Genomic DNA, 11,726 nt, shown 5'->3' with positions numbered 1-11,726 from the left:
GAGAGAGAGAGAGAGGGGGAGAGAGAGAGACAGAGAGAGACATAAAAAGAGAGAGAGAGAGAGATGTGTGGATCTCAGGAAACGCCAGCAGCGCCGCTCCAGACAAGCAGCAGCTGCGATGAGTCGGCCAGGATGAATTTATGCAACCTGGCACTCTCACTCAGTGGAGCTCTGGAGTAGCTGGCTAAATCAGAGCTTTCCCTCCTCCTCTCCACATCCGCAATGCCTTTCCATCATCCCGCCGCCCGTCACGATCCACGGCTCACCTCCGACTCCTGAAATCTTTTTTTTTTTTTAAACCATGAACGTATTTTTAAAATGAGCAGCTCTGTGGTTGAACACAGTGAGAGGATCCAAAAACCCTAATTAGGGAACATTTTCAGGCCGTTCGTCACACCGAACAGGAACCCGGCCAATATTCTCAACATGGCGGACTAGTTTTGAGGATCTGGATGATATTCAAAGCAGTGAAGAATGAGGGACATGTTACATGTCGAGGTGAGCAGTGGAGACGGTTCTGAGGCCGGGGGTTAACCTGTGGCTCACGGGCCACTTAAAGCCCTCTGCATTATTTTTCCTGGACCAACTACAGGAAATCAAGGATTGTAAAAATGTGGAACTCCAGTAAATGATGCAGATGGACAGTGCAGGACTTTCACTCACAAAATAAAACCATCCAAAATGGAGAGAATAGATGAGACAACTATTTTTATTAACTTTTGTTAACTTTGAATATTTTGGGTTTCGCATCATTTTAATTTCATGGCCAATCTTTTAATCATCTTTCCGTTCTCAGACAGTGAAGCTACTTTTCCTGTTAGACTCTCCTGCTGCTCTCAGCTCTTCAGCTGCTGTCATGGCCGCTGCAGCGTCCAGACGATCCTCACAGACTCCCTGCTGGGACGGCGGCAAAAAGATGCAAATACTAAATACTGACTGGAGGGGGTGAATATTTGTCATATTTTTATATATTTGTCAATATTTTGTAGAAATTAATTTCCACTTTGACATTACAGGTTTCGTTGGGTTTTATTTTTATCAAAAAATCCAAATTCTGTTAATCATAATTGATTTGTCATAACAATAAAAGAATCCAAGGGGCTGAATACTTTTTATAGACACTGTAAAAGTGTTAAAATCCTGAATAGATGATGCTTCGCCTTTTTCTCACTGTGTGTTGAAGGATCCTAAAAACTGAAATACAGTCACGACTTTTCAGAGTTTTTTCCTGATCCTGGATGAAGATCTGAGACCCGGAGACAGACGGACGGTTTTTAATGTTCCAATATTCTTCAGACAACATTTTACTGTTTGCTTTTACTTTTCATTCATAACATCACGCTCATTCATTTCTTTACTTTGACTTATTGTTCTCATGTTGTGTTCCTGGAACCCAGTTTGGTTGTTGACGTATGAAATAATTTGATGACATTAAACCGAATCAGATTCTCTGATGTGATCATTTCTCTGAGATCCCAGAGCCGCCTGCTTACGAGAGCAAAGCCAATTTTTAAATCAATAATGAGACTAAATCTGTAAAACTGGAGACAAACAGAAAACTGGACGATTTGTTTGAGGAGATTTCTGACTTTGTGTTGTTACTTGTTAAAACGCTGACTTCACTGCTGTCCATAAAGAAATGACAGCTTGACAGATTCATGCTCACGCCCATCACATCAATTTATGGGCAGAAAAATTTCAAGCTGTTACCTCATGCAGCTTTGCCTACTTCAGGCTGGAATCGCTCCCCGAGGTGCCGCTCCGTCTTCCCGGCTGTAAATTTTCTACTCATGTCCCGTCCACTCATTAAACTCTTCTCTCACTCAAAAACGTGAATCATCTGTTCACTCGTCTGTCTTTCTGTTGGACTGTCAGGCTTTTCCACACACACCTTTAATCATCCGTCCATTACGAAGCGCTGTGTTTTCTCAGGTTATTAGATTTATCACAGCGTTGGAGAGGCACCATTACCGGGATAATGCGGGATCATGGCTGGCTGCTCTGAGCTGAGTGGCCTCCTGCGACGTTCACCGCAGCGCTGCGTGTCTGCGCTGCGTGTCTGCGCTGCGTGTCTGCGCCGCCTCAGGCTGCCTCCCAGACACAGGACAGATGAGAAACCCTTCAAACACTTTCCTCAATAAAGTCATTTCTACTCAAGACAATAAACGCTGCAAAGATGGTTAGCTAATATTCCACAAAAACACTTCACTAAAAGAAACTTTTCTTATTCAAAAATGGTTAATTAATCTCAAAGGGACATTAAATAACATTATTTAGCCAAAGGCAAATGAAAACAAAGTTTTTAATAAGCGTTTGGATTGACAGCTGGCAGAGAATCGAATATTTATTAAAGATTCATTATTTTGTCTCGGTGGAACCAGTTCAAGTCTGAATGATGAACATGCAGAAGAACTGAGGCTGAAAAAGCTCCAAGTCAGAGGGGAAGAAAAACGCCAAGAACAAAATCCAGAGGCACAAAAAAAAATAAACCAAGAAACAAACCTTAACTGATATGAAAAGGAAATGAAGCAACAACACAGAAGAAACCCGAAGCCCAAACACTGGGACACAAGCAGCTTTAAATATGTTAGTAATCCAAATGATTGTTTTCCAGAATATAGATTTTATTCATAACTCACTCAGTGTTGGAGCTTATCTCATAAAACTGACCTGAAAAGGTTTGTTGAACATGTTCATGACTTGAGCACAGCCTGAGTTTGAGCTGATGGTTTTGGGTTCAGACTTCTGGACTGGTTCCACTAACGAGCCTCCAGCTCCAGGTTCTGATGGGCTCATGATCCTCAGATCTTCCTCTGACTTTACTTTCCCCCAGAAGTTTCAAACATTTCAGTCATTCTCAGTGTGTGAGAATCTGGAGCGTCTTTAAATCACGATTAAAGCCATGGGAAGTGTGGACGGCGCCTCAGCGGCTCCTCGGACCAATTTACTGTGTCAAACTCAGACGTGCTCCCATCATGACCTGGTGAAACGTGTCGGACTCTTACCTCCATAATGAACTCTCGGTCGCACTGTTGAGGTTGAAGTCAAAGAGTTTGGTTAGCATCAGAATTACCTGCAAGACAACAGAGGCAACAGTTAGGATGTAAATCTATCCTTTCACACATAAAGACGTTAAATTTACAGGAAATTTAAAGATGCAAATTCAAGGAACATTGTGAGGAAGGAAAAAATGAGTCCCAGGCAGATCAGCTGAGTCAGATTTCAGCCTCTTTCTCCTTTTGGTCTAAAATAATTGACTATAAATGTCAGACTAACTAAATGTTCAGCCTTTTTCTCTCTAACTTTGTTCAAAGTAGAAGTTCTTTTTGTCCATCTGAGTAACTGGAGCTCCATCCATCATCCAGTTAAATTAAGTAGATTTTTCTCATGTTGACCCTCATCTATCACCGTTCATGGATGACGCATTCTAGACCTGCGTCACTCAGAGCGGCAGCCTGTTGGACCAAACCAGTCTGAGGAAACATTTCTATCCAGAAAGTTTGTGAATAAAACGGATTTGAATTTTTCCTGTTTTTCACTGACAGAAACACGTCGGACTCGTCCAGCTTCTGTTTGACTCATGAACAGTTTTATTTTTATATTTGATGCTTTACTCCATCAGAAACCCTCAGCAACTTGATGCAGACACACACAGATGTATTTTATTTGATGTTTTCCATATTTTTCTCAGACTGTCACACAGCTGAATAGAAATTCAGACTTTATCCATCAGATTTATCTTCTGTAAATCTATAAATGTTTTTATCTCACTTGCTGGGGATAAATTTATCTTTTCATTCAGGATTAAAGGAAATCAACCAGATAAAAATGGAAACTTATTCCAGTCAAACATCATGCAAACATTTACATTTTTGCTGTCAAAGAGGATAAAAATCCCCAGTTTGTTTCACTGGTGGAAATGAAACAGACTCCTGATCGTCGGCTTTATTGCATCTCATTCACTCTGTTCTTGCTCCTCTGTATGTTGATTCAACTGTCATTTTGCCATTGGTGTCACCTTTTTCTTTTCAGACTTTCTGAACAATTAGAGCATTTTCTAACCACATGTTGAGGGTTTAGAGTAGAAATAATAAAACGTGTGCGCCTTAGGGAAGAGTTGGAATAAGACTTTTTATGACTGTGTAACTTCTGATGAGGGTTGGGGGAACTGGTGAGGTTAGAGCAGGAGCAGTGGGTGTGATGGTTCATGGGGTCTTTGTGGAGGACAGAGGAGCAGGAAGGAAGAGGCTTCGGCTTCCTGACACCCTGAAGGCTGAAGCTGTTCATCAATCTGCTGCTTTGGCTCTGATGTCTGCAGAACACACTCCCAGACTCAAGCAGTCAGACCCAAACACACACACTGAATAAAAGCAGCTACATCTGCCTCAAACCCATGGAACCTGAAACAAGAATTCACAATGCAAACAGTTTTTTCAGGAGAAACTTTAACTTGTTAATTTGACTTTAACTTTACCTGAATTCAGGAGTCGGTTTCTGCATCCCGTCTCAACACACCTGGATCAAATGAACGACTCGCTACTGAGCATGTGCAGAACGACTGGAAGCTGATCCAGGGATCCAGGCGTGTGGAGACGGGATGCAGCCGATAGAAACAGGACAGACGCTCTCAGTCCTGGTTAACATTAAACCTTTACAGAAATCAGTTGGAGAGTTTTCCCATTATTCCAATTACATTTTTAATTCCTCAGAAAAATGTTTAACTTGTCTCTGTTGGAAAACACTGAGTCTCTGTGACCAGCTGTGTCCAAAAGCAGAAGAGAGGAAATCTGAGCTGCTGCTTTAGAAACACTTCAGAGCATAAATACTTTAAAAAGATGGAAAATGGCTCCTATTATTTTAGTGTGAAGATGAAAAATCCACCAGTTTGTGTCCATATTAGTAAAAATAACTAATTAAATGTCACTTAGAAAAGCACTTTAGGTTCTGAATTATTAAAAATATGGAGGTTGATCAATTTAAACAGAGCTCTCAACACTTCATGTTTAAACTGTGTTCACACAGCAGCTCCTGATGCTCATTTCTGATTCTTTGCTGAAATCTGATTTCCTTTGCAGGATCCTGAATGTCGACGCCACAGCAGCAGAATTTTGGGCTAACTTTTAAAATGTTGCAAAACAGAAGATCCAAATTGGACATGCTTCCATCCAGTGAATCAGCCAGGATACGCAGACTTTAATTTCTTCAGATGTTGACGCTACGCGTGGCTGCAGTAAACAACAAGTAGCAAAAAACCAGCAGACAAGTTTTCAAACATTTCAGCACAATTCAGGGAGTTATTTCAAACTTTGCTGTTTCCATCAACAATTTCCAATGTGAAACTTCAAAAATATGCATAAAATTGTTAATGGAAGCAGCTACAGATTTCTCTCATAGGTTTGTAATCCTGATTTTCAGTCAGTGTCTAAACTGTCTTGTCCTGAGGTTCAGTTTGTAATAATTTTGTTTATTTAATATTTATTTGTTGGTTCTTTAGCACAGTATATTGAACAGGTATATAAATACTGCAACATGGTTTTTAATGACACATTTCTGATCATTATGCACAGAGAAACATTCATGCACATGTTTCTCTGTCCTACTGGTTTCTTCTTTTCTTGTTTTAAAAACCAGTTTGAAATAAAGAAATAAATGAAATCTGGATTTAATCACATCTGGCTTCTTATGAATTATGACTCATGTCTCACATCAATGATGTAAAAGTTGAATCAAATTAAGTTTTTTTAGGTGTGAATTGATCAGAACTGATGTGTTCAGACTCTCCAATTCTCAAAAATCAGACATGGGTCACAGTCACCTGCTGTTAGACACACATAACCAGTCAGAGGAAGTTAGAACTTTAAAAATGAAGTTTGAGAACCTGATAAACATTTATCAAGAATAAAAATCAGGTTACTGATTTCTGGGGGATTTACTGGCCGTCAGCCTTGTTAAAGTTTGTTAAAATGGTTCCTGATATTTCGTTCAGTGTGTCAGATGCAACGTATCGGATCCTGTCTTCATTTAGCTTTTCTTCCATTCAGAGGTTGAAGATAAAGTCAGATGTTGGAGCAAAACATTCACCTTAACTTCTCTGTTGCTGTTTCCAACCTGACTGTCAAACAATTCAACATAAAATCTATTTTTAATCTAATCAATCATATCCATGTGTTAATCAGAAATGTTCCAAGAGGTCTTCTCTGTGAACAGACTCCACAGCTGCAGCGAGCTGCTGCACACTGCGGCTGTTTAAAATTATCCTCATTGTTTCAGACTCATTACTTAATCATATCCCATTGATTCCAAACACTGCTGGGAAAATCTTCTGGATTCGGTTGATGCCCTGAAGGTGAGCAGGATGAGTGAAAGTGGGTCAGCCCAAGTCTTCAGGGAAACAAGCCGAGGCAGAAACAACTTATTTGGCTTGGAGCGTAAAAGTGAACGCGGCGCGGTGTGTTTACTTTGTGACTGGAAGTGTTTGAAGCTGAAGATGCAGGAAAATATTGAGAGGAAACTGGATCCCGACTGTTCCGAGTTTACTCTGATAAGATCCAGGAGATCCAAAGGGACGAGCTGCCAGTTAGTTATCTGATGACCTGCAGGTGTTCTGGGTAAGATGCTGCAGTGGTCAGTCTGAAACTGCCCACTCAGTGCATCACTGTGTTCTTATCTCTGACTGTTCAACAAAACTAAACACTGATGGAGTTGGAAACCTGCGTCCATCAGTTCCCCTCCGCATCGCCCTGCTTGTTGCCGTGGCAGCAGCAGCCAGTCACTCCATGACTTGTGTGACTTTGTGAAACTATTGCGCCAGCATGAGGCTGCAGTGAGAACACGGCGAACAGATGCAACTTGGGTAGAGGAATTACACGGCGAGGTCGGGGGCTCCAGTGATCAGGCTTATTAAATATGCGCCAACATCTGCAGCCCCTGAAACCCTGCCGGCACCATGGAAACGGGTCGGTGTCGGGCCGGCAGGGACTCGGTGTTCTGAACATTCACCCGAATAAAGACCCGTAACCCTGCATTGATCAGGAGTCAGCCTGGGGACGGAGGGGGACAATCACCTTAAAGTCAGAACCGTGCATGCTAATGCTAATGACCAACCGGGTCCACTTAGCGTCCCACCTGGAGGCTACATTCCCAGCATTCAGCTTCTCTTTTCGTCCTCCACTCATTATTTCCTTCACACATCACATCCTCCTCTGCGAGTCAACGTGTGTTTGTGAGAAAAGCAGGTTGAAGGTGAGGGTAATGGGGCAACTACGGCTTTAACAACTCTGAGCCAGTCGTTAGCATGTCTGGGTGCAGGTAAAGGTGAGCAGGTGTGTAAGGTTTTCCAGATCAGAGCGACACACAGCTCTCCGGCTCCAGGCTCAGAGGAACGACCTGTGAAAGGCCGCAGTAAAGTCTCTCTGACTGAAGGGCAGAGTCTGCTCTGGCCGTCTGTCGGCTGCATGTGGAGAGAAGCAGGCGGTCGTCAGCCAGCGGCCCGGTCAGATGGGCTCCCACTGGAAGGTGCATATGTTCCTCACTGGCGGTGCCAGTTGGGCCCGGAGGCTCCGTACTGTAAATACACAGACACGGCTCTGTGGAGGATACCTCTCCACAGGCCGACTCACTTCTGATGCATGACGGCATCAGAAAGACAAAACCAATCTTCCAACACATTTTGCAAAGATCCAGACTCAAATATTCAGATTTTTTCATCCAGTAAACTTTTGCTCAGAGTCACAGAAAAGGTGAAAGTCTGACTCCATCCTTATACAGCCCCATACATACATGTATGTTCCATTTTATAGTACAATCAATTAAATATGACTTCAAAGACATTTTACTTTAATGGTTTAAATTGGGTCTCTGTCTCTTTAAGAAGCTCCCGGTCTCTCTGACACTCTGTCTTCAGCACATCATTAGAAAAATGTTTCTCTGTTAAGCTTCTGATGGTTTCATTATGTTGCACTGACAAGCAGCTCATACAAGCTCAGCAGATGAGAAGTTCCACCAGGTGTTTGCTAATTGCTGCTGGCTAGTCTGTAGGATAAGAGAGGGCTGCTCTGTGGGTCTGCAGCTGGAGACACGATGGACCAACTGGAGACCTACCAACCTGTACGTCCACTCAGACTGACAGGCTGTGTGTTAATCAGACCAAAGCTTAATGCTGTGACAGAATGGCCCAGTCAAAGTCCACACTGAAATCCTTAGCAACAATTGAAAACCGATGTTCACAGATATCCACATCCAGACTTTGATCCGTTTCAGAGAAGAACGGCCCAGAGGTTCAGTCCTGTGCAGAGCTGGAAACCCAGATGAGCTGAAACTGGGAGGAAGTGCCAACACATGCCACACTTTTCAGATTTTTATGTAAAAACATAAAGAACCATGCATCATGTATCCTTTACTTCATAACTATGCACCATTTTGTTTTGGTTCATCACATAAAAATCCCATAAAAAGTAGTTTCTGTTTTTGACAAAATGTGAAAAATGTTCAGTAGATATGAACTTCTTTAAATTATTACATTTCTAATAAACAAACCAGTTTCTCCAGTTTTTTATCAAAGAAATACAGTTTTATGGAAACAGGGAAAACAGCTTTTAAAGTTTTGTTTCTGTATATTAGTGCAAACTGTAATTAAAAAAGTTTAGCGATGTGACGCTGCGAACTGCAGCAGCGATTAGGAAAACTCCAGACCTCATCAGAACCAAACCCGTCACGTCGGCCCACATGCAGAAAGCGGCCATGTTTCTGCACAGCAGCTGACATGAAGTGGCACTTTGAGATGCAGACTGTTTGCTCCAAACAAAGCTTCGTGTGAAAAATGCTCTAAGAGTTTCTCACATGGTGTCAAATTGGATGTGAATGTGGACAGCAGCTTCAGAACCACCGGTCGGTCCTGACACTCCGGGTCCAGCTAACAAAGAAACTAAAGTTTGTTACCTTGTTACTTCGTAAGAAGCTGCCCAGAACTTTCTGAGCATCCAGACTGTCCACTGTAACGTCACAACAGAAGTTGGTTTCTTAAAAACGGTTTAAGTTTCTGTAGCATGCAGAGTTTATCGTGTGGATTTTTTATCCTTCTGGGAATTCTGGGAATGTTTCTCAAAGCAGATTGAACCAAATGCATGCAGACTCAGGAGTTTACGGCTCTCTTCCTCTCAACAGCCACAAATGTTTGTCTTGTGTGTTTATCATGTAAACCTCCAGTCAGCTGTGACAGACCAGTTTGTACTGAGCCTGGTTCTGGTTCCAGTTCTGCTGGAGGGTTCTTCCTGTTAAAGGAGAGTTTTTCCTCTCCACTGTCGCGTCATGCATGCTCAGTATGAGGGATTCCTGTACACCAGGAAGCGCTCGTCGCTGGTTTCTGTCCAGGGGGAGAGACGGCTCCAAGCTCTGCTGGGCTTCATTACACAGAAACTTTTAACTGTTTGATAACCAGGATCAACTGGGATGTGGATTGAAATTAGTTTTTAAAGTGCACTATATGAATAAAGTGAACAGTATATTAATATACAGCCACAGCATGAAAAACTCTGCAGCTACATGCATATTAAATCCATCAGGTGAGATCTGAACCCCAAACCTTTTACCTCTGAGGAAACCAAGCTATTATTAAATATATATACACATTAAAATGGTCCTTTACTGTAACATTTCCACTGAATATGATTCCAATCCAGATATTTTTGCTGTCCTGGCCGCTCCCTGCCTCACAGAGCAGCCACAAAAGAAGCCCCTCTAAATGGAAGTACATTACTTTCAAAACGCACCATTTATGTGCATCAGCTCAAGCAGAGTGATTTACGGTGATTTCTGTTATGCAGCCATTTCCTCTCTCCTAATGAAAGCAAACTGCATCAGCTCACCTGCTGCACGGCACCGGGGGAAAATTTAAAACACAACACCGGCAGCATCCCAGTTTATTTACGCTGCCGTTGCCTTTCATTCCCGTCTGGTTCAGAGCATGACCGCACCATCAAAAGCTGATTTATTCTGCGCTGAGAAGCCAGAGTGGTGCAGCTTCTGCAGTGGACATGGTCCTGATGGATGAAGAGCGCAGTTCAAAGAGGAGACGTGTCTCTGGAGGATGTTCAAGAAGGCTTGCAAACGCATAAGGAAAGAGCACAGATATATTAGTCATGCAGAGAAAAGCCTCAGCTCGAGGTGCGGATCAGTCACAACTGTGTCTGTGCAAAGCTCCACATATTTAAAGTATCCTTTTATTTCTCTTTAATCCAAACTTTGCCTTTGCTGCCAGCAAACACGGATATCTGCTGTACTCTCTGGTAATTGTCCTTGGATGGAGGAAAGAAAATATCACCACGGATCAAAATTCCCCAACATGCATATACAAGCAACAATTACCATCTCCTGGTAATGGTGCGAGGAGCCAAACAAACCGCACACACACACAAACACAAACACACACACACACACACACACACACACGCCGACTCTCCCAAACGGAGGGGGGGTTAATGTCAGGTTCAGGTTCTGCAGGGCATCGCAAACTATTTGTTTTCCTCACGTCTCATTTCTGTAATCATGTGAGACCAGATTTCTCCAGGGGACAGATCCGGTTTCGTTCCTGCAGGAGCTCAGAGCTGCTGACACACAGGAGCACCTAATGAATCTGTTTCACACTTTCCTTTTAATCTGCAAAATGAATTCTGTGAGCACAAACAGGGCAGCGCGCTCATATATAATGATGCAAACAAGTTCTACCTGCTGACATTTGGAGATAGCTCCAACTGTCATGCTCACTGTGGGGGGGTGGGGGATCACTGAGGCAAGAACACTCCTCTCTGTGGATTAGCCTGTCACATCTTCCTGTGGAAAATGCACCACTTGTGCCTCTTGCTAATATAAAAGTGAAACATGCCTGGGAAGCAGAGTTTTCCTCTGCTTGTCACATATCTAAAAATAATGCGTCTTCATTGGAAAGCAGATTGATCAAGGCCTGTCAGGGCGCGCGGCCCCAGGAGCTTCCTCTGCATCCCGGCCGCAGGAATCAGAGCTGCTTATTAGTAAATGATCCGTCTTCTGCAGCCTGATCTCTTTCAGTTGTAATTACCGCACAGAGATGCTGCCAGAAACTTACACCATGCCGTCAATTTACTTCCTCCTTTTTGTTTTTTCGCTGATGAGAGAAGGACGAACGTTCCTCCATTTTCTGATGCATTGGAGCAGATTATTTTGGGCCATGTGGGGTTTGCAGCGACGCTGGTGGAATACTGAACAACTCGGCAGCTTCTGCACCTACCTGCAGCTCCGGTTCCATGAGCCGCCGCTTTGATCCGCAGACCTGTCACTGTTGTTTGCTGCTGCCTTTTTGTTTGCTTTTTTCTGATGATGATGCAGGCGCAGCTTTTTCATATTCCTTGATTTGCAGCCATATGCTGTTCCTAACTGCTTGTTAACCCACTTTGCACCGCGCACATTTCCCTCCACGCTACGCTGGATGGATTCACTGTGACCGTTTTTGCAATTAAGAGCCTGATCTCTGAAATGTGGAGCTGCAGAAAGCATTTGAACACTTAAAAGGCTTAAGGAAGTCATTAATAAGATGTGTGCCGGTAATAAGTATTAAAAAGTATGCAGAGATTGTGGTTGTACACGATGATTACATCTCTTTTTCATGTCTGAACTACAAAGCCCTCCACGTCGTTTTGTTTCAGCGCCGCCTGTTCCTGGGAATTATCTGCAGGAAACTGATGTGGAAATGTGTC

General features: G+C 42.9%; 1 protein-coding gene across 9 annotated transcripts in view; it reads right to left on the bottom strand.

Annotated features, from left to right (window-relative positions):
- The window catches only part of sorcs1 (sortilin-related VPS10 domain containing receptor 1), a 165,454-nt gene that overhangs the window by 75,863 nt on the left and 77,865 nt on the right, over positions 1-11,726 (bottom strand). For 5 of the 9 annotated variants that reach the window (XM_016675596.1, XM_016675594.1, XM_016675592.1 and 2 more), the window contains exon 2: positions 3,006-3,073. The exons of 3 other annotated variants lie outside the window; for them this stretch is intronic. In XM_016675596.1, coding sequence (XP_016531082.1) covers positions 3,006-3,073 — 68 coding nt within the window. Of the gene's footprint in view, positions 1-3,005; positions 3,074-9,925; positions 9,930-11,726 lie in introns of those variants that run through there. One more of the 9 variants, XM_016675597.1, reaches the window with a different exon arrangement.

The sequence above is a fragment of the Poecilia formosa genome, unplaced genomic scaffold (assembly GCF_000485575.1).
Source record: "Poecilia formosa unplaced genomic scaffold, Poecilia_formosa-5.1.2 Scaffold117, whole genome shotgun sequence".
Lineage (NCBI taxonomy): Eukaryota > Metazoa > Chordata > Actinopteri > Cyprinodontiformes > Poeciliidae > Poecilia > Poecilia formosa.
Note: the sequence above shows the minus strand (reverse complement) of the source record. Positions and strands in the feature narration are given on the sequence as shown.